The sequence below is a fragment of the Ptychodera flava genome, chromosome 9, assembly GCF_041260155.1.
Source record: "Ptychodera flava strain L36383 chromosome 9, AS_Pfla_20210202, whole genome shotgun sequence".
In the NCBI taxonomy this organism is placed as follows: Eukaryota; Metazoa; Hemichordata; class Enteropneusta; family Ptychoderidae; genus Ptychodera; species Ptychodera flava.
In genome coordinates this window covers 38,204,866-38,228,700 of record NC_091936.1, presented here as the reverse complement: position 1 = coordinate 38,228,700, position 23,835 = coordinate 38,204,866, and the positions used below count along the sequence as shown (strand labels likewise).

Below are 23,835 nucleotides of genomic sequence, written 5' to 3'. Positions count from 1 at the left end.
CAAATAATTTGAGTGAAAAAGAAAACTGACATGGCTAAAATAATATGTGGAACACACACCACGAGTGGATAGAGACGAACGATCTCTTCTGGTCGTCACCATTTCAGAGTTGTGACTCGGCAAACACAGCGTTCTTCTCCTGTATGCCCATCAAGACGGTGAGGAGTAACGGTTATGAAAGGTGAGCAGTAACCCTGGTTTACCAAGATATTCAGGATTGAACGACAATGTAACACCATTCGCAGACCAGTGACAGCTTTGTTGCCAGACAGTTATGGAATCAGCGGCATCTTTCCAACATTACTATGCGAGTCTGGGGGTGATGTATATACTAGGATAGAAATCTTGGTGTAATGAGAAGTGAACATAACTTCCCTTTGCTTGTTTTTCATGTTCAACCAGCACTAAATATCCTATATTGGTGTATGCTGGGCGGACTTACTTATCTTACTTATCTGCAGTCTTAAAATCTTAGTCATAGCTATGTATCTACGTGTTCAAAAATAAACAGACACAAGCAATTGAAACAAGGCACAAAAGAAAACAATGAGATAGAATAGAAAGAAAAAAGTATATATCGACTCCTTGTCAAAAAGCCATCAAATGACGTAAAATATTTCAAAATTGGTGAGAACTACCTTCCAAATATTTGCCATCTGCTAAATATTAAAATATGTGAAACATTAGGAGCTGGTCAAACTTTAAAGACAATATTTATTCATAATGGAAGGTATCATTTGTCTAAAAGACACACAAAATTGATCTAACAGCTCTTGATATCTGTGAAAATGCATTTAAATGAAGAGACACAACATCCTTTGAAATATTCTTAATTTTAACATTTGTTATGAAGAAAGCATTATCTCTTTAGTAACAAATTTCAACGAAGCAAACGAGCCAGAATAAATAGGCACCACATGTTAGTCCTATTGATATACTTCTGTTAAGATGAGGAATATTGACTATAGTTAAAGTTAAAACAACCCCCTCCCTTGTCATATTCATTCATGCATAACATCTCTACATCTGTCGTAGAACTTTTTGAAAGATCTTATCTGACTCTCTTCCGAATATCCCTGTCTCACGACTTTAGTTGCTAATGCACTGATTCTGAAATCATCATATGAATCACAAGCCCTACAGTATCTCAGAGGCAGACATCACAAGCTGGTGCTGAGAGAATTTTACTCGACAAGTGAGGATAATTTGTGTTTTCAGAACCAAAATAATCCTTCTTTTACTATAGCTTAGTGTGTAGCCTATTTATATCAACATGGATCAAGAGATCGAGATATGAAGCTGAGTTCGTACTCTCTGTTGTTCCTTAATCTTTAACTCATCAGGATTATTCGGTAAATTCTGGATCAGATTCAAACTAACAATTTACAGTACCCAGTCACCTAGTGAAGGCATCACAGCAAAACAATATGATCATGGTAATTCGATATGGCTGGATTATGCGAGCTCAACAGATCGCCAATATATCTGTAGATGTTGTGCAAACGTCACGCCTGTGTTTTTAACTTAAAACATTAAAGTCACACAAGGATACTGCTCAGAGAGCCAAAATAAAGACATGCCGGAGCACATTACAATATAAGCACTTAGCAGCATTAAGAAATAATGGACAGCCTACTTCGTTTTGTTGGCTTCAGTAATAAAGTGAAGTTCAAGTAGGCCAGTGAAGACTTTGCTTTGCATGTCGGGATTTTACTCGGAACTGGCACTTTATCTTATGTCTTAAATACAAAACGATATTCGAGTCAACGAAATCGTGATACACTAACAAACCGGGACAAAGGAAACGGTTGGCTAATTGTATCAACTTTTACTAATGCTGTTGTTACGATTTGTTCTCTCTTGTCGTGAAGATCTCAGCCAAGGCTTTTAGTGTCAGTGTTGGGATACCATAAAATGTTAACCCAAACCAGGCCTGTATGAGTCACAGCCTGGTAGCTGAATGTGTTACCAGTAGAACAGGTAGAGTAACCTAATGTAATAAACACACTTTTAAAAGTAATTCTCGTTAGACAAGGCGCTCTTCACTTGAGAGTTTGTCCAACCTGTCAGACCAGCTGCTATCATAACTGTATCATTTCTTTGGTACCCTTATTTAAAGCTTTGTCATAAGATCTGAATATCAAGAAATCTTAGGTTTCTTCGGGTTTCTGACCTTTCTCCTTCGAAATCTTAATAACTGTCAGTCAAGTATAACCATGTACATAATAATCTGGTCCCTCTGATATGATAAATGAAATTCATTCTTTCATCATTTTTTGAAATCTTCCGTTTTCAATTTTATGTAAGGCAGTAAATATCACCATGAAACATTTCTCACATTGAACAATTGCAATAACAAAATCACATGTTATCTTCATTGTAATCAAAGCACCATCGACATTTTCTGGTAATCTAGTATGCTTGTTTCCAAACTGACATGTAAACAAATGCTGCTAACCGTTAAGCGATGTTCGATAATGCAGGTGAACATGTATATTCCATAGATAGAGGAGATGAGACTACTCATGGTATCTCAACGTTTTTTTATCAATAAGATAGTATTCATTTAGTTTTCATTTTGAGGATGTAGCTTAATTTGTGACTTAATGACAAACGCCTTTGCAATTGCAATTTTGTGGACTCGAAAAAAACCTATAGAGTCTGAAAGAGAACACGTCTGGATTCGTCAGACCTGATATTACGGTGGTATAATCAGTGGAATAAGTTCGAAAGCAGTTATGTGACACACACGAAGTATTCTACTCTTACTAACGTTTACCTGCACTTTTTGTGCTCTGTGCTGCATCGTACGATTCGCACGCCTTGACTAGGTTAACTTATACCATCAAAAATGTATCTGCTGCTTTTCTCCCTCGTCAAGCCCTCAGAGCTACTCTGGGTTGCCGATGGTGCCACCAATGCCACCGCTTCGTTCCGACCTTTACCTTTTGCCAATGTGGCGCTATCGAGAGTCCATGGACGTCCTGAAGGTCCGGCAAGAGAAGCTTTTCTGCCGTGTGCAACATGAGGCGTTATTCATTTGCTACCCACGGATCACTTACTTTTGCAGCAGTGCATAACGTGTAAAGAGTTTTTGCCCCTTGTATGTGCAGGGAAAGCCTAAGAACTCGTATTAAATACCAAAAAATTATTTTGTCTTAGCCACCATTATACCATACATCTTTTTCACAAATCGTTTCACGTAAGACCAAAATGACCAAAATATGTGACCAGATACTGACTTTTATCAAGTGCGGATCAAATTAGCCGCCGCTGAGGAATTAAATATATTGAGTCAACTCTATACATCCCGTCAACTTAAAACTTGATAAGTACCCGACTGACAGTTGCAGCGCCACACTCCTTAGTGACCGTTTGGTAGTAAGCAGCGCACAATGAACAACATTCGGGAATGATAACATAAATTTAGGTTGACGAACTCGTATATGAATAATTGCTGAAAGTATGTTAATTTTACAGATGACAGCTTCTCAAATTGACTGCTATGTTAATAAACAAACAGAAAACATCTCTCAGGCTATGAACATAATCAGGGCCAGCGGAGTTGAGGGAGACTTGAGCATTAATTTTGTTAATGTTTGACACTGGTGGCGCTGTTATATCTGCCTCGTCTTGCAAATAACACAGAATCATGAATAACTACTCAGTGAATGGATATTCGAGCTAATTTAGGAAAATCCGTACAAAAGGAGAATCTAAAAACGAACTATACTAATACGTTCTTTAGATGTTTTGGGAACTTGGACATCTATGTACTTTTTAAATCACCATAGGGAGGCACAAATTCTTTCATATTCCAGTGTCCCTTCCACACACAGAAAGATCCACAGATAATTGGCTCTGGACGCTGGTCCGGGCAACCTGGGCGCCTTTTAAAATACCTTGGCGACAAAAGTGACCCAACCTGACAAACTCACTAAAAAGACGTAAGTTTTTTAACAATAACATGATGCTATGGCGACAGTTCAAAGCAGACGAGTATTGATACAAATTCAGAATTTTGTTTGGCCATACTCCGCAATCTTTAGTAATATTGATCGCAAAAAGTCAGATTCTCAAAAAATGATAGATGATATCAAACGAACTAGACACGCCTATCGTTACATGTATAAAAAATAGAAAATGTGAATTTCTTCTATGCTGTTGAGATCAAAGTGTGATACTTTGTGGCTAACATATCTACGACACCTTATGCAAGGAGTAGGAATATCTATAATCGAAAATCAAGCGTGTATTATTGACATAGATGCTTTTATGAAGTTCAACATGAAAAAAGTGAAACAATGATCATGTCCCACACCAAAAACTGTTGCCATAATTTGTCCTAGTAGGCGCTAAAGGTAGTATGCACCTCGAAAGTGACAGACTTAAACTTTTGTTCAAACTTTCCTTGAGGATTCTTTCAACCATTCTCTTTCAAAATCAAGAAAAAAAATCGGGGGTCACCTTGCAAATTTTAGTACTAGAGAAACAAATAACCCAAGATTTACCGATATTTGAAATTTAAAATGGTCGCAATCTCCCTGTTAACTCTATGGAGGAAAATAAAGTTTTCGAATTTCGAAAAACTAAGCTATGCAGTGAAAAGTTTTGTGACTCCAAGAGCTTTAAAATGAACCCCACAAATTGGTGTATCAGAAAGTAATTGTAATAAGATTAAGAGTCCGAATATCTGTCCCCGAGGCGCATTCTTAAGTGACAGAGGAATATTGGAATGTTAAAAAAGCCACGCTTTCCTAGTTGGTACATGAATGAACACATGATCAAAAATCCATTCGATCATCAAAAGTCTATTTTTCTCTGAACAGACTAACTAGTCTGGGTTCAGAAGAATGTATCTATTCTAAGTATCAAAGAACATACTTTCCTAGGCAACAATCCTTCCAGTACAAACCAAGCTCCGGATGTTCCAAAACTTTCTGCTACTAAGCCTAAAACTCTGCCGGATGTTTACAAAGAATTAAATTATGATCTCCACCCGAATAAATTTTTGATAAATAGAATCCGTTTGAAACGGCACACTTTCTACCTTTTCGGAACAGCATAATGATCGCACGTCCGATAAACCAAGTCTATCTCTCCTTCAAGGTAGATGTACAGTGTTTTCACATTTATTTTGCCAATTATATAACAACTTTGAATGACTCTCCTTGCGTAATATCCCAATATTGCATGCATAAGTTGTTTCCAATATCGTATAAGGGACCCAACACTTTCAAATGAATTGTGTGTAAAAGCTGCCATATCAATCACATCGCTTTTCCTTAATTGATAGTTTTTGTGCAATAATATAATGAATGCATATTTCTTTGCGTTTTTCGACGGCGTCGTACTGTTGCAAGAAATCAGATATCAATTTTTTGCCTTTTTAAATAAACAAAAAAAACACCTACGAACTTTATTCTCTATTATTACATTTCTTTTCCCTGAAAAGGTAAAGCTGCTTTGCTCATGCGCTATGGGAAAAGGAATGAAAAGGAGATGTAAACTGTTTATTTATTGTGACCAGGAAAGAGCCAGCTGTAGATGTATTTGTATTCAAAAGTGCTTTAACAATTTTAGGAAGAGAGGAAAGTTGTGTCCGAATCCAAAATACGTTTTACATACTGCTAAATGCTTCGAACCAAGTTTACGATACGTTCTCGAGGTATCATTTTTTGGGCAAGATGTCATCTATTAGTCTGTAGTTCGCAACCATACCAAACCATCAAAACATCCTTACTTCTTTAGAGGTATCACAAAATTGTAAACAAGACATAAACAGGGAGAAATTGGACTTCATGTCGAGGATGCATGCCAATCACGACACAATACACTGAGATAAAATTAATATCAATACTTTTTATTTATTAAATTTCCAATGTATAATTATCCTTTATTAACAATACTCGTCCGATGAATACTCGGATACTGTTCCACAGGAAAAAAACCATTAAATACTGTGCTGCAAGATTTGTTAAATACAAACATTCCATATAGATTTTATGGACTTCGTTAATATCACTTATTCAAATGACAGTATCTTACAATTATAGAATTACAATAATTGTGGCCAAAATGGGATGCCCAACATTATGAACACTACACCAAGGTGTTAAGAGGTCGAAGCTACAGTAAAATAATTGTTAGATGCTCTTGCGTAAAGTAATTTATCACTTTTGTACAATTCTGTAAGTTCATTTATTGCACAATAGAAGTGTAAATGTGGTATGACAAGTTGCTGAAATGGATAATCACACCATGACCAACAGTAAACATCCAAGAAGGCCTAACATAAAGAAGTAATTAACGTATTCAGTCTGTTAATTTCAGTAGCTCACCGCTATGGGAATATAAGGATTAGAGGTGTGAAGACCCCAACTGCAATGTCGATGATTTGCACAATTGTAAATCTTCCCGTACTTCTGCAAACTAAATACCTGCAGAATGCAACTTCATAACAAGTTGCTCGATATGCAAATAACTAACGTGACTTGACAAATGAGGAAATTGGCTCAGTTATGACTTAGCTTAGTTTTTCATCACCATCATTACAACAAAACTAGCCCAGTATGTGTTTTGCTCTTTCAAACGTCCCAGCGTTGTTAAATTTGCAACGGCTCAGTTATGATACAGTTAAGAATAAACATATATACTTAAGGTCATAAATTTACTTAAAAGAGGGTATTCACTTTTCCCTATAGGCTATAGTGGGATAGCATGTATTTAACTTTTGATCTGAAAAAACATCAAAACAAAACCAAAAGACACAAGTCTTGGCTAACATTGTATACTAGATAACAACAATCCACAGGTGGATAAAAATCGGTCTGGGATAAATTTAGATTCAGAATCTGTGAACGCATGCCCTGTCATGTCTTAGGGAGTAGAAAGAGGCTTTGATGTGCCTTTAGAACACATAAATAACAGACAGGTATTTTCACATCGAATCCGTTACGATATTCTCATTTTAATGATATTTTGGGGGTTTTCGTGTCTCTCAAATAATCTTTCCTTGGTAATGCTTGTTTTGTCTCATTCTCCGGCTCTCCTTTCGTTCTTTAGAACGGAGAGATGGACAAACACGCGCAAAAATGACAGCGCGCGCAGGTACTTACAAGCTTATTCACAACTGGTAAATGGCTAGACATTCAAAGGTTCTTAAATTGATAAGCTTATTTCAACACTCACTACTTTTGCCAGTCCATTCCGCCCGGAGAAGAGTCTAGAGAAATTCCTATTCACACACTGCTATATAAGATGGCCGCTGACAGTGAAATGTCAGGCTCTGATTGGCCAAAACTTTTTATGGTCTCTGTCGTGACCCGACCACTTTCCTTTCGTCTCTTATGTATGCAGCTTTGATACCCATCAGATTCAATATCTGTACTTGATTGGAGAAACCAACGGAGATGTCACAAGGACCTTGAAGACATTACACTGTTTGGAATGGTAACGGTCCAGAATTCTTAGCAGTAGGCCTATAGAGTAAATAATTGTTTTGTCATAACCGGTAAGAAGGGTAGCGAGGTCATAAAAAGTTCCAGACCGGCTGGCTTATCAGAGCTCGACGTTTCAGTGTCAGTGCTCATCTCGAAAAGCAGTGATTCAATATCAATTTTCCAAGAGTCTCTTCTCCTGGCAGAAGTGTAGCGCCCCCAGCCAAGCATTGAGGCTGGGTCACCGAGACTACTTATGATGCGATGTCGCCGATATAAAATTTTGAAGGGCATTGAGAACATGGATATTCCAGGTAGCTAAATACAGAAAAAATAAGATGAATCTTGTAATGTTATCATATATGGTAGTTTCATGAAGTTCTTGTTATGTTTGTACAAACTAAAGCAAATATTCTTCAGTTCGCAAAGTACCGCCCACCTGAAAACAGGTTATGAGCGTGCGGCGTGACAAATTAACGTTGCGCGCGTGACACCTGTTGACATGGCGACTCTGTATCAATACATAAAATGGCCACCTCTGTCCGCTTTGTATGACGATCCGGCGCCATCGAAATGATTTTGAAGCTGAGTAGAGTTTATGGGCATTGTAGATGCCACACTATGACATAATCCAAACCAAAACATATTCCTTTGCATATAGAACAGTTACATAATTATTTTGTTTGCTACCATATCCTCTCAATCCTTCGTGCATTGCTAGAATGTGGTAAATTGCTATAACACTGAAAGTTATGGTAGTTATGTAAACATTGCACCTCGGCACCACTGCTTGGAGTGTGAAAAAAAACCAGGAGTGGAACTCCTCAAAGTTTATGCGGTATGGATGCCACTGCCTATCCGGCTTGTTGAAGAACAAATGTATTACATTCTTCTTTACTGTATTGTCTACATTTGGATAATACGATAAAATACTGATTGCGTTACCCAATTTAAATTTTGAGTTATTGAGAAGAATTGGGGGAAAGAACGACACGTGCAGAGAATCAAAATACATTTGCAAAATATTTAGGCGAATTCGGATATGTATACGTGTTTTCGGTACTCGTCCTCTCGAAAGTTCATCTGTATTATTTTGTAAATAACAGTCTTCAAGTGTATTATGACGTGTCCTTTTTCAAGACAACCATGTACAATTTACTCATATGTGAATGACGTCACATAAGTGAGAGCTCTTGTATTGAACATTTCTGTTCTACAAAGGCGGCCCTTGGGTTTTAAGCAATCATAATACCATTAATTGTGAGTACGTTAAACTTTAGACTTGGAAAACTACACAGACTGTACACCTGTCTTTAGAAACATTATTCTGAGGAATTTCCAGTCTTTGATACTGTGGAAACGTCGACTGGCAGATCGGAATATACCCGCAAGAGGGCGCCCTTCTTTACCTCGATATGGAACTTGCCCCACTAAGGCTGCGTTCACAAAAAATGGTTGGGGGGGGGGGGGCTGGAGGAATTCGGGGGGGGGGATTCGAAAACTTTGGGGGTAGTAGAGGGGGGACTTGAAAATTTTGCTCTACCTGTAGGGGGGACTTGAAAAGTTTTGGTTCCCTTTTGTGTTTTACATTTTCCAATTCCAAGTTTTTGTAGATAATTCAATGAAAAATGAATACCATTTTTATGTCATCAAAATGTTGTAATGTTAGTAATAATTTAACAAAATCTAGAACCATTTTGTCACATTTCATGACTTTTATCTCGAAAAAATCTAAAAGAGTGATTTGTCGTAAAAAAACAAACTTGAGCCTAGTAACAGGGCAGAAGCTGCAACTGTTAATGATTTCTGCAATATTTCTCTGCAATATAACAACTACAGTTTCTTGCTATCTCCCTACAACATGCTAAAACACACAATATTTAGTTTGTCGACAAAGCCTGTATACATAAATATAAATATGTATTTGGTGATAATTTAATTGGAGTCCAGACTGACAGTCAGTTGTCAGTGATACAAATGCATGGTACACATACATAGGCTGTGATAGCAAGCTGAATGCGAGACAATTCAACATGCTGTAGGGAGTAGAACAAGAACGCAGTCATAAAACTGAACAAAAATATTGCCAAAATTATCAAAGTTAATACAGCTACTGCCTATGGGTAGTGTCACTATCATTAATGCTCTGCTACTGCAGTGTCACTGTCACTGCATACCTGAACAGTAACAGAGATAGCTCTGACTCTAATGTACATGGTAGTTGAAGAAGAGTTTGGGTCAAATGATGCTCATGACAGTGAAACATACTTGTACACAAGATCAGGCCAGAGAGCAACACATGGAAGAACACATAGAAATTTTTGAATTCTGGCATATGAGAATAATCAAATATTAAAGAAAAAAGATGGGGTCACCATGCTTGATTTTCTAAATTTTCACATTCTTGTTATAAAATGATACAAAAGTAAAACTTTGAACTGTAAAGACTAAAAGAAAAAATATGTGACCAAATGGAATTATTTATTTTTTAACCAAATTTGCAATTATTACATCCAAAATTTCAAAGATTACAACATTTATATGATGGCATATTTTAACCTTCCGGTATTGTCAATTTTGACTAGCATCTAATCCATATATGTCTTGTAGTTTTGAAACTAATTTTTGGTAGGTCACCGTGCAATATGTCAATTAGCCAGAATTCACAATTTGCCTACTCTCTCATGATTGTCATTTTGTGTGCTCTTCAGCAGGAGCAATTGACCTGGCCAGAGTTGGATTAACTCAAGTTGGCTTTTAGACCAATAAATCTAAAAAATTCACTGATGCATTTAAAGAACTTGCCTTTGGAATATGACTAAACAAAATGCTAATACAGGTCGTGTTGAACACCTGTGAGCAGAACGGCGCAATACATGTTTATTTTTTCTGCGCTCACATCCTTTACAAATATGCGGGCCTGTGATAGTTCGGAGGGGGGACTTGAAAAATTTCGACCATATAGAGGGGGGGGGGGCATTTGAAAATTTTTAGGGTACTTAGGGGGGATCTGAAAAAAAAAAGATTTCAATGGAGATTCCTCCGCCCCCCTCCCCCCCAAATCGTTATTTGTGAACGCAGCCTAATAATTGCACTGGAACAGCCACGAGCTTGAGTGCTTCCTTCCTTCGAAATCTGGCAATAACAAAGTAATGAAAGTATATAGAGTGGGGTTTGCCGCAAGTTCACACGAAGGAATTCGATGTACCGCTTGAACTACCTCTCGAAATAATGAGCCGCTGAAACCATGGAAAAAAAGGCCGTGGGGAAATAGGGTCGGTGATGACGGCATAAGATTAAATTTTTGCTTCAAATATAAAAAGGTTTAACTTCCTACAGCTGAATGATCACTGAGAGTCTCTTCGTACCGGTGAGTTTTCCAATTAAGTTTTTCCACCTGACTTTTCCCGTGAGGAACGAAAGAGTTAATTGGAAAGAAATTACTTTGGTTTGATCAGGATATATACATCTCAGGAAAATACACGACTTCGTGCAACACCTCAGGTCATAGGTTGTCCACATCCAGTCAATAACGAAGAACACGTCAGTGTTGCGCTAAATATTTCATAGCGACCTTTGTGTCCCATTTCGGAGAGGACCCACGTGTATGAGTTGTGTAAGTCTGCACTGCATTCAGGTCCAGAGGGAGAGATATTATACGGTGAAAAAGACAGTGAGAAGAACCGCATGTCCATAGGCCACAAATTAAGCCGGCAAATTTCCAGTCCAACGAACTCGCATCTTCTATGGTCGACGAATCATACCCGGTTCGCTCCTCTCGACATAAAGTCAATAGGTAATAAAGCTTTGGCGTTAAATGTATCTGATGACTGACGGAGAAGCTATTAGAACTCACACACTCGGGGTCATCCTCCCTGTCGTCTGCTACCGTCCATCAGACGATATGTAAATCATGCTTGGTAAGTTTCTCCCGAGCGCGCATTTACGAGGCGGGAGATTGATATTTGAAAGTATTTTTTTTCACAAACCATCTTCTTCTTACACTGCAGTTATGTCGTTAGATTTGTTTTGACTGTTGTCTGAGCTGACGTCACAAATAGAATTCATCCGGATCTGGTAAAACAAAAGAAAAGAAACGGACCAATCACACAAACTGCGTTATAAATAATGGTATCGTGTGCAAATTATTTTTCCGAGTGAAAGTTAATTGCCTTACGTCAATTGTCTTAATTCGGTTACGTGCATTGCAACGGTTGAATGATATCAGCAGTCACTAGAATGGGGGGATGAAAATAAAAAATGTGCTGTCAGGCAAGTTATTGCAAGATGAGATGACGAAAAGTAACCTTTTTATCGCAGTTAGGGGTTATAACACAGTATTCAAGCGATATTCCACCAAAACGTCTGAACTGCACATGGTATTAAACACAAGGTAGTAGGAACGACATGTTGATATCCCAGGGAAACATTTAACTGCCGAACGGTTAGGAAATAGAATATATGTGTACAACAATAATATATGATGTAATCTCTGCCAGCGTTGGGAGTACAGATCATTACACAAAGCAAGTAAAATGCATGCCACCTTGCCAGCAAAGCATAGTTATTGAATGCACTGGTCTACAGAGACGAGTTAGGCATATTCTCTTGCAGCCCTTTGCTGGATACGAAGTTCCCTTGTTTATCTGAAGTACATTATTCAACCAATGTCGTCACCACTTTCACTTTACTGTGTTTCCATCGTGGTAGAATAAATAAACAAAAGTGTTTACACAGTGAACCGAGAAATGAACATATTTTGACTATGGACGCAATATATTATGAAAAAGCAAATCAGCTTAGGGGACGGGTAAACTCCGTTTGCAGCTGAAAGGCAAAAGAGAATAGTAAGCATTGGCGACGACACACGGCGTAAGAGCTGCACTGAACTCTAGGCTTACATCAACAAACACGATGACGGTCACGTGATCTATGTCTATTTTGTGGAGTTACATGGAATTTTAGAACAGGTATGATGCTTGAAGCTGTTTTAATCTATTAGATAGAGTACAAACAAGTGGCAAGAGTCATTTGTTAGGTTGTTATTTCTTGTCTTCGAAGACCATGACACAGAATGTAGAGTCACATACAAGTGATGTTTTTTTCCAATTACAATATCACAATGATGAATATCAAAAAGTGTAGAAGATCTTTTGCATGACAAAATCAGTTAAAGGAAACATTTCGAATCAGCTGATTTCAGTAATTCTCACCAATAAAGTAGTACTAATCAATAAGAGAATAAGCAGTTTGTGACGAAATCGAAAGAAAGGGACAGCGCATTTCGCTGACAAACGCGTTCGGGTTTATATGATTCCAATCAATTCAATTTAATGTCACTGAGCATTTAAGCAAATAGGGGTAGTTACGCATAAATTTGAGAAACAAAGGGGCCCACAAAACAACTTCAAACTGCACAATAAGTTTGTTTTCGTGTTACTTATGTAGCGGTGACCTTGCACCGTAAAGCATTCGACAGAGTCAATTCCAATATAATTTGTTCTCTACAACTGTTTTTGGTCTGTATTTTGTGCTGATAAGGTAAATGTTAAAATTGTTCGTCAACAACATCAACATCAACATGACCTATATGAAGATTAAATTCAGTCTGAAATTCAACAAGAAGGATCGGGGTGGATATAAGATGTATTTGGCCATGTGATCGCACCTTAGATGTGCCAATTCCCTCAACGGCTGCCTCTGTAGTTTCTATTTGTTTTACGGATTCGTGACACTTGTCCGAAATTTTATGTGATTAGAAACCTGCTGATGAGGTCAAATGAGCAAAAAATATGTATGTTTCCGGTAATCTGACCGACCCTAGAGAAACCTTAGACATTTTTTTCGGATTTCAAAAATTTCGAATAAATCCTTTAAATTTTACCGTAATTTATGAGTCTCAGCCAAAACAGGAAAACTAAAACAATCCTCCGACCTATCTACCCTAATCCCAATAGGCATGTTACCAGAAACACACGTATTTTTTTATTTGGCCTGAGTACACTGTGCAGAGTACAGTCTAGGGAGTTGGCAGTCATGAGAAAAGTGTTGTGATTATTGTTTTTGTGACACAGAAAGAGTACCTATCGGTCGATTGAGAAACGGCTGAGGTTTCCATCAGGAGCAGACAAAGTCACAGCTACAAGTGCATATGGCGGCACAGCCAAGATGATTGCGTGACGGGGTTTCCTAGGGAGTACAAAAGGGTGCCATGAGCAACGAGAAAGAGAATAGTGGTTAACAAGGCGTTTATAAATCACGTGAAGAGAGCATGGAGATGAGAGTAGACCTTGAAACATGTAGGATCAAATGGGTGCGTGCGCTTTGGCAGTGAGTGAGTGTAGGACATCGGCTTTGATTTAGGATAGTTGTATGCTATCACTGAGCTGTCGGAGTTAGTTTAGAATACAATGAAATGCTTCTGTAAGACCAGGTGACGAGGAGATGTAACGAAACAGTGTAAAAGGTTACATTCAACGCAGCGGCTAGTTGGAGGAGCGAGCTGGCTGCAGCCACAGACAGGGAGAAAAAGTCGACAAGGCTTCTTGCGACTCAGAAGATTTGAAAAAGGACATTAACGATCAAGGGTATAGGAAGGACAAGAACATTACTTGTGTATGTGTGTAAAACTTACATATTGCAGCTTGTCTTTCCAAGAAGAGCGAGAAGGTATATGATTCCTTCCGTTAAGCTAAAAAAAGTAAAAAAAGCAAGCCATCCAAGAAAATCAGACACAGGGTCAAAAAGCATTCTGTATGATAAACCCATGAACATATTATTTCATACGTACAAACATGTTATTTCGTCTCATCCAACAACGAAAGCGGGTCAGGCCTGTCAACTCGTTCGGCTGAACCACATAGCGTGCAATTTGCGATGCTATGTCACATACTTGTTATCCTTTTGCATTCTGGGACATGCATGTTTGTGCAACGTGCAATTGTACAGGTATGGAAGTGGTGATAGGTGTTTTTACTTCAAACATGCGAATATTTTACTATCGACAGATGTGTAGAGAACAAAACATGTACGCTGTGTGGGGCATCTCAAACGTTCGTTCATTTTAAGGATATATAAACTAAAACACTACCTCCTGAAGCGAGATTGTTGAGAACAATAAACTACAGACAAACCGCTGTAATCTATTGATATATTGTCAACAATTTAAAAAAATTGAACTGATAATTAAGAGCTGTATTATAACACCTTTACGGAGTGGACATTCAACTTGCCAACGTAGCCATTATGACAAGTGTCTAAAATAAGTGAAGTTTAGTCCGGAAATCATTTGTCAACTATAACATTTGATGGTAAGGCAAATACTCTGCAATTCATCATATACTTCAGGGATGAACAAATAGAAAACCAACTTACTTCATGGACCACAAACAATAACAATATTATCGAAAGTTACAGCTGCTGTTCCGTTATACATTTGGCAGACAAATCGACTACCAAGAGTGTAAGGACCGAGTATATGACGGTAATAATGATTGCCGGTCGATATCTTGTCAGGGTAGGGTTAATACGTATAATTTATCATTTCTACCAGTGTAAAAATAGTTAATGTGACAAGGGGATCATATGGTTTAAACATGAAATTCGTTCCTTAGTTCAGAGGTGAATACTGAAGAGTCTTCATTATATTCCTTTTTGATCGCAATTTTAGATGCGAGAGACATTACGCATGCTCGGTTATATGGATGAGAAGGGACGACGGTAAAAGACAGTGAAAGCATGACGCAATATAAAAAATGATTCTGTCCACAAAATAGTTATTAAAGGGATTTTTGCACAGATTTTTGGTAATATTTCATAATTTTTGTTCCAGAAAACAAATCCATTGTCTTATTCTCCCCAAAGTATGCTGATGCAAAGTATTAGTCTCCTGCGATATTATCGATAAAATTCATAGTCTGCAAAAACATCAACTGCAAAAAAATGAACGTCAGAAATTACACATATCATCGGCCGTTGACAAGCTGAGAATTAAGGACTCTAACATGATTTTTGGAAGAAGAACAAGACATTGTATTTTGCAGACTAGGCAAAAATACTAGAAAATGCTGCAGCAAAATTGTACCGTAACATGGATATTTTCTTGCTGATAATTAATTAAGCTCGTAGCATATCCACTGATCTTTATTTTTGACTGAGATAGTATTTTTTGTTGAGCAAATAATACCTGTATGAAGATAGCTGGCGCGCTTACTAATATCTTATCGGTTTAAAACATTTTGACAACAAAAAATGATGCCAACATCATAACATCGGTACCAAAGGAAGTTAACACCGTTCGACGGATTTGACGGAGCACAAAAGTGACGAGAGTGAGGCTGAAGCAGATTGCAATAAAATCGAAATTTGTCCTTGTACCTCTGAAATACACGTATGTGTGGTCGCTGTTCCTCTCCTCGACTGAGGGTTTCGTGAGTCGCGCCATGCGGTCCACTTTCTCTTGATAGCTTGCTGCACCTGAAGAATGAAGATGAACGCTCTTTCAACTTTGTGTCGCTCTAATTTATTTACATTATTACATTTCACAAAAAATATGGCGGAGGTAAGAAATTGTAATCTGAGGTAAATTTTCCGAAGGGTTTTATACAATGGTTAACCAGAGTAAATATTTTGACTATCTGATATGATTTTATCACGGAAAGCGTAAAACAAGGAGTACGTATAATACTTCACACAAAAGTTTCTCATTGGCTCACTTTTCAACATTATTGGATAGAGCATTCAAATTTGTTAGGGTGTAAGATTGATTTACAGTAGAATTTTCTTTGTAAATATTTTGTCAATATGCATTTGTCAGTACGCAATGTCATGCGTAAGCTGTATAGGTAACCTTTCACTGATTTCAGAATTTCGCTTTCTTCACCATTTGTGGGCAGTATAGACATCAAGAATTCCAAGCGTTTCCACATACTGAGTGAATGATGGAGGAAAGCTGAAGATACTCGTCTCAGGATAAAATGAATAGGAATACAAACACAACGAGGACAAGGCAACACGAAAACGATAGTTACGATATGTGTGCATGCATGCCAGTCGGCAATCTCCACACAGAGATCGAAGCTCAGTGGGGAATCAGTGCTGCGTGGATAATTCGAACCAGCTACTGCTGAGACTCCCTAGCTATGTTTTAATTTTCCACGCCGCTACAATTTCTGTATGGAGACTGGCCAGTCGGGTGTGAGTATAAGGAATGGAGTCTGGACAAGTGCTACACACCTCACCGTTGAAGAAACAGAATATCAAGGCACAGACAAATCCTTGAAAGGTTATTAAGACACTCGTGGAATAAAAATAGAGATAGACGATCCAGGCTGGGTCAGTAGAGTCTGGCTTTTCGGGAAGGAATAGCAGATTTATCACTCCCAGAAGAGGAACTAACACAATAGCCGCCTTCGCGGCTTTCCTAAGGAAACAAAATACAATGATATGGAAACATAGCAATAAGTTATTTGGCATGTAACAAGGACAAGTATATCATTTATATTAATATGGATGGTGATATCTTGGACATTTTGTCACCTTGTGGTATTTCATGTCCTTTTAGTCGATGCCATGTTCAATTTTATTCTCCGCTCAGGTCGGTATAATATATATATATATATATATATATATATATATATATATATATATATATATATATATATATATATATATATATATATATATATATATACATATACATAATACATATACATATATATATGTTCATGCCTATCTCACATGAAAACACTTACTTAATTTGCATCGTGTCAGTGGTGTTGGTCTCTCTCATTTTCGTGACGATAACTCTGACGATATTTATGAGGAATATTAAATTAACCTGCGGAAGAAAAGAATATCTTTCAATGTATATCGCGGACAATGTGGCTCCACAATGAAGTGGCTGAAGCTCGCCACCTATCGTCAGTGTTTCCATCATCGATGCAAAGCTGATGTTGCCGAGACGAAACGGGATGGCCAATGTTTCATGTCACGGCATGAGTAGAGTACACTCGGTAAGTGACAGGTATGATCCGCGCCATGTAAACTTTCACCTCCATGGATATATAATGACATTTTGAACATCATAGAATGTTGTGCGAACCATGTACATGTAGGTCATTTGAGGTTATTTTCAATTTATTTCCTCGACCATGTACCCAAGCCTTGACATTAGGAGTGTTTACACTTCTTGAATCCATTCCCTAGCGGGCTGGAACATCAAAGCATAGTCACGTGTCGATACTCACAAACAAGAGAGCATTACGCGGGGCTTCAATTATCCAGTAGTAAGGCGAGTAATTGTACCCAAGCCAGCATCTGTACGGTAAAGAGTTTGACAACAGTAATGAGAGACGGAGTATATATATATATATATATATATATATATATATATATATATATATATATATATATATATATATATATATATATATATATATATATATATATATATATATATATATATATATATATATATATATATATATATATATATAAGCTTACTGGTCAGTCGTGAAACAGCCATACAAAGCAGATGTTGCTAACTTATTTTCTCAGAAAATGTTTTACTCACTGAAAAATAAATTGTGATTAAAAAATAATCTAAAATCTCTCATTTCGAATTCTTTCTCATGTAAAAGAAAATTACAGCTTCTATAGAGAGAAAGTCGTATATTTATCATGCAAGATTGCAGGGTAATTTGTTGCCTTGATGTTTTTTATCTGCCAAGGAAAACGCTAAAACGCCACTTCGAAAATATAAGACTCTAGTGTAATACGAAAGGTAGCGATAAACGAAACTCACTTTTGGTTGCTTGTGTAAGGCATAGCAATGGCCCATCCTAATACAGGAAATATCGGCAAAACTGGTAAAGATAAAAGATAGGCGATAAACAATCATTTCCCGCCCAACAACACATTATCCAACTATCCCACCGCCAAATCATTCGTATGATCATCTTTGTTGATATTGGCTTTAAACCCAACGTTGGAAACGGAGAATGCTTCGATAGAGTTCACGTGACTGATATAAATAACAGAAGTAGAATCGATCACAATATCACTTTTACAACTAAACGAATGTGAAGCTCAGAGTTGAAAACCACCATGAGTTACTAACTTCGACGAGGGGATACACAAAAACCTGACCAAATTGATTGTCTGAGGACATCGTATTCCTTTCTCTCAGAAAAAAAGACAAAGGAACTTAGCGGTACATTTGAAAAAAAACACACGAGATAGCCAAATTTAGGTATTTAAGTATCTTATCGTCAAATTTATCTCACTGTACGTATCTAATTTGCTGAAATCCTCTCACAGTATATGATATCTATCACAGTCAATCAATTATTGTATGATTGTGTTTCGTTAACGTGTGCAGATTGGTCGAAAACTTTCTCATGTCTTTATTTCCAAAGGGACTTGACATAAAAAAGTAAAAATTTGGCAAAATCGAGAGTGAAAATTAAGAATATGCGAGGTTTTTTAGGGTGTTAAAAAAGGCAGGTCGGTTTTGATTTTGCGTATATAATGTCAAGTATAGCATTGAAAAACACGAATATAAAATAAGTCATAATGTCGTACCCCAGCCAATTGCGTAGTACAACTTAAAGTTTGGTTTGCGAAACACAGCAGCTGTAACCATTCTGTGAAGATAAAGCCCTTCCACAAAATTCCACGAAAACACGCAAAATCTTGTGTACTCTCGAAAGACTTCAAACGTTTCGCACAGTATCGGCTGTGAAGAGAAAAGAAGACGTGGAAACAACCAGCAAAGTTAAATCATGCTCTGGATACAGGTATAATTTCGTTTGCAATATTAATTTTCTTTCAGGCTATTTGCTCCAAAATTGAAGTTCTGGTAACAATCATACCGAGTAATATTATGAAACATAAAAGGGTATTCATGGAAGCGGAACTTCATTGCGGTTTGTAAACGTTTTCCTAAACTAAACTACATGAACGTCTGGAAGGACAATATTTTCACATCAGGCTCTTTTACCTCTAACAGGCTATAAATGACTTGGCATAAAATTTTGATATGAAGACTGAAAGTACAATTTCTTCGTACTTTTAGGCCACAGAAGAAGGCCAGTGAACTTATAGTAATTGTCGATCGGCTTTAGCGGGATATTTTACTATAAACAAAAATGAATTGTCGAAAGCGTTACTCATTGGTAAGTTGTATTAAAATCTGGTAGGAGTGTTTCTTACGAAGACGTAGATACGATTTTCGTTAGTTTGACAGATTTGACCTCAAATTACTCCCTTACCCTAAACGAAAGTTTGGAAGCAACAAAATGCAACTACGAAATTTTGATTTCAACTCTCCTCAAACTCGATAGATTTAAGAAATTGTTTGTCAGAAAATGCAACTGCCGCTCAGTCTTTTAAAGAGCCACCCCAAAACAAAATCAGAACAGTGATCGAGTATCGTGCAAATAAAAAGTTTCTACGGCGAAGCGGATACCATATAGATTATCTGATTAGAAGCTTTACGTACCGTGTTACGAATTGTCTTCTGTGATCTTTCCCCGATTCCGTGGCCGCAACCGCCGTCGAAAGTTTTTTTGTCTTGGGTTAGGTCTACAGACAAGATGACATCCAGAACTAACCACACGGTGTATGCGATAAACAACAGTTTGTGAATTTGCGTCCTGGGGCAGTGTAAACTTCTGTTGTCAACGGAAAAGGAAATACACGTATTTGAAGATATTCACACAAATATGTGTATGTATGTATGTATGTATGTATGTATGTATGTATGTATGTATGTATGTATGTATGTATGTATGTATGTATGTATGTATACTATGTATGTATGTATGTATCTATCTATCTATCTATCTATCTATCTATCTATCTATCTATCTATCTATCTATCTATCTATCTATCTGTGTATGTATTTATGTATGAGAGACAGACAGACCGAGAGACAAAGGCAGAAAGGCAGAAAGAGAGAGAAAGAGAAGTATTTTTGTTCGGTTACATTTATTTCTTTTTTCCCCTTTTTGCAATCACCTCTTGTACATGGCCTTAGGAAGGTGTTTTCGTTTTGCGATCGGCTAACATTGCGTCGTGTTTTCACGTATACACTGAAGATGCTGCGCCAGTTATGTGATGTAAGTCCTGTGATGTAATCCTGGTTTAGCCCCTCACCAGTCAATACGACAATGTGAATGTCAAGGAATAGTTTTTTACACCCTCAAATTTCTCAGATGGGAAACCCACATAAGATTTGAGCATAACCATAGAAACTAATCCCATTGGATTTGCGATTAGCCGATATGATCGATCAAATGTCATTCATGCGGCATTTCTACAAAGTTTTCACGCTTTGTACAGAAATTCTAACGCCCTCCGCATCACAGTTGGTGTGCATTTCAAATATCTGGAGAACAGAATGACATGAGAAAGCCGTGGATACTTACCTAAACGAGTAGAAAATTAGCAATGCTATGATTAGACTAGCCAGAGAGATAGAATACCCAACGATCTGGAGAATTTTCGTGCTGTAGGTAACGTTTTCGTATAACTGGGAACAACAAGAGCATATGAAAGAAGACTTATTACCCGCAAAAGAATTGTATGTATTTATGGATGATGCTAATATACGATTTTCGGAAAGTTTGGACAGTCATTGTGTTAATATCTTGAAATTGAAATGATCTTAATTTAGCCCAACGCTCTTCTAAAGGAATTTCATATTTGCCTTTGTGTGGTCGGTGCTTACCGTTCTCGACTCATACTTTGTGGCATTTAAACATTCTTGCATTTAACTCTTCCTTCCCAATGCTATACTCCGCTTTTCAACAGTTTCACACTCACAAACACTCGCCGGCACATTGAAGGATAAACTCAGTACAAATTCAGCATTTAAGCCAGTCAACTGTTACACAAATATAGTCTCCCCTTGCCATCTGTCTCTTTACGGTCGTTGTATTTATTCATGTATGTCACGTCAGTGTTTGTTCCCTCGTCGCTCTTTTTCTCAAAACCTGCCCCTCTCTGCTCCTCCGTCTGACAGCTCGTCCATCGGTCTCTATGTCAGTCCATTGGTTTTATATTAATGGCAGCGGAGACGCAACTGATCTCTAAGGAGATTGCAAAGTACATGCGACATGTGACCCGCAAAGTAACATTCCAGGAGACGGCAAAGTACATGCGAAAAGTGAACGGCTATTACTCTGATGGACAATCACACAATCAGTTGTAACTTCACTTGAACCATTCATGCTGGTGGAAATCTCACCTCCACTTGTTCCTGAGACGTCACTTGTCCAAATTCTTTCTCCATGAGGTCTAAAGTGAGCTCGTCTATGCATTTCGTTAGTACCTTCTCGATGGTGACGTTTTCCCACAATCCATTGGGCTGGCAGTACAGCTGCAGAGTACCTGTTACGATGACGCACTGTGGTTATATATCTTGCAAATTATTAAGACAATATGTGCTGTCACTGTGTTCTTCAAGAAAAAATGTCTAGGTCCACTTTCTCATTCAGAAATTCAAAAAAGATAAAATCTCGACAAAGTGTTATTTCACTAAAAAGCTGGCTAAAGTTTCATCTGTTAATCAAAATAAAACTTTCATGAAGAAATGTCTTGATTTTATTGGATTGTAACATTCCCTTTAAGGTTTTAAAGTCGGAGAGAAAATTGCTGTAACTTAAAGCAGTGAATTAAAGAATAATTAGAAACATGGCTACAGGACACACAATGTATAACTTAAAAATACATATAAAGGCGAGTAAACGAAATACATTAATTAAAAAGCAACCTAGATGATGCCACAGACTTACGTGTCGTCGGCCACCATTTTGACGGCGGGCAAGGAATAACTGCAGTTGTATTGACTGGAGTAGTTGGCCAACATACACCAACACAGAGCAGCTGGTTCATCATCCATGTTCTTGGGCAAAATAATTCTAAGGAGATACAATGTGGGAAAAATACACTGAAGTCCGACTTTTGATTGGTGCATTGCGAGACAGTACCAAATGTTGGCGAAAGTGTGTTGACATGTGTTGATTGGGGGTTCAAAAAAGGCCATAGAATGTATATTTAGTAAAAACATAGAATATTAGAAGTTAAGATATTCGCTGACATTAGATGATGATGGTGGTGATGATGATGGTGATGATGATGATGATCGCCATGTTTTTTTCTATTCATCGTTAAAGATGCTATCATTATTTTTATTATCAAATCGTAATAATATTTTCATTGGCTCTAGTATGCAATATGACCATTCGATAGAACAAGCAACTCAGCAAATGAAGATGACAGTCAACGGGCCATACTACCTTTGAATACATGACGAACATAAGTGATGGGAAAAAAGGTGCCAACGTCTTAGTATAGACTACAAAAAAACTTTCTCTGCACCCTTGGCTATATCCTCAATGTTTGTAAAATGTTTCCAATGCTTGTTTCGTTTCTCTCACGAAGTAATACTTCTTTTGAAGACTTCGCAGCGCGGTTGGAAACGTCTTCATGTCTCCCCGAGTAGTAGAATGGGACCTCACTGTCTCATCTGTTGTTCTAACTATGACTCAGTACTTGTAGTGTTGTATGTGACCCGCAAAGCAACATTCCAGAACGCCAAGCTGAGAGCGAGTGAAGTTATGCTGGCTCGACCAAGCATTCATGCCACACAATACTAATGACAACCACACATGTTGCGTAGGTTGTCAGAGTGGCTTGTCTGAATGATTTGGCAATGCCTCGTTTTTTTCACGACAGCACGTCTGAACTCGTTAAAGTGTCGTTCGTCAGATTTCTAACAGCTAAATCAAACTGCTGGTGATGAACACAGTTGGGAAGTAGTGAAAAGCGATCAGGTTCTGGTGTAGTGCATGTCGTAAAACAATCTTCAACTGATACATGTTCGAAGTATACTTCTGAATCTTACTGGCCTCTGAACAGCCTGAACTCCTAATATGCTTTCTCGATTCGACTTTCATATTTAAGCCTGATAAAAAAGAAAACAACAACAATAACAACGACAACAACAACAAAACAACAAAAAACCTTTTCAAGTGTATCCCTTGTAATGTCAAATCACGTACCTCGTCACATTTGCATTGCTTACTCGACTTTTAATGACGCCTTGGTAGTTTGTACTCAGCACACGCCATGCTATTGTTATCGTCCGCAATTCATCGCGACACTGTATTCCACCCCACTTAATTTTTTTAGCAATATTTATCTTATGAATTAGTTTGGTGTATCGGATTATCGAGAAACATTACGCATCAATTATGATGTTTAAAGGACTAGTAGATGCAAGACTTGATGACGTTTCCACAATTTTTGTGATATTTGAAAACTATGAAATTTGTAAGATAATTTGACACCCTATCTAAAGAGAAACACGCAGTACAAAATATGGCGGGA

The 23,835-nt window shown here is 37.6% G+C and overlaps 1 protein-coding gene across 5 annotated transcripts in view; it reads right to left on the bottom strand.

Annotated features, from left to right (window-relative positions):
• Nucleotides 1-5,849: 5,849 nt before the first annotated feature.
• The window catches only part of LOC139140908 (PDF receptor-like), a 114,369-nt gene continuing 96,383 nt past the window's right edge, over nt 5,850-23,835 (bottom strand). For all 5 annotated transcript variants that reach the window (XM_070710386.1, XM_070710383.1, XM_070710384.1 and 2 more), the window contains exons 3-14: nt 22,239-22,364; nt 21,692-21,834; nt 20,871-20,974; nt 19,942-20,113; nt 19,023-19,176; nt 18,244-18,304; nt 17,687-17,756; nt 17,192-17,277; nt 16,674-16,860; nt 15,816-15,914; nt 14,074-14,130; nt 5,850-11,513 (exon numbers count right to left, since the gene is read on the bottom strand). In XM_070710386.1, the coding sequence (XP_070566487.1) occupies nt 11,439-11,513; nt 14,074-14,130; nt 15,816-15,914; nt 16,674-16,860; nt 17,192-17,277; nt 17,687-17,756; nt 18,244-18,304; nt 19,023-19,176; nt 19,942-20,113; nt 20,871-20,974; nt 21,692-21,834; nt 22,239-22,364 (1,334 nt within the window). In that variant the 3' untranslated portion in view covers nt 5,850-11,438. The remainder of the gene's footprint in view (nt 11,514-14,073; nt 14,131-15,815; nt 15,915-16,673; nt 16,861-17,191; nt 17,278-17,686; nt 17,757-18,243; nt 18,305-19,022; nt 19,177-19,941; nt 20,114-20,870; nt 20,975-21,691; nt 21,835-22,238; nt 22,365-23,835) is intronic.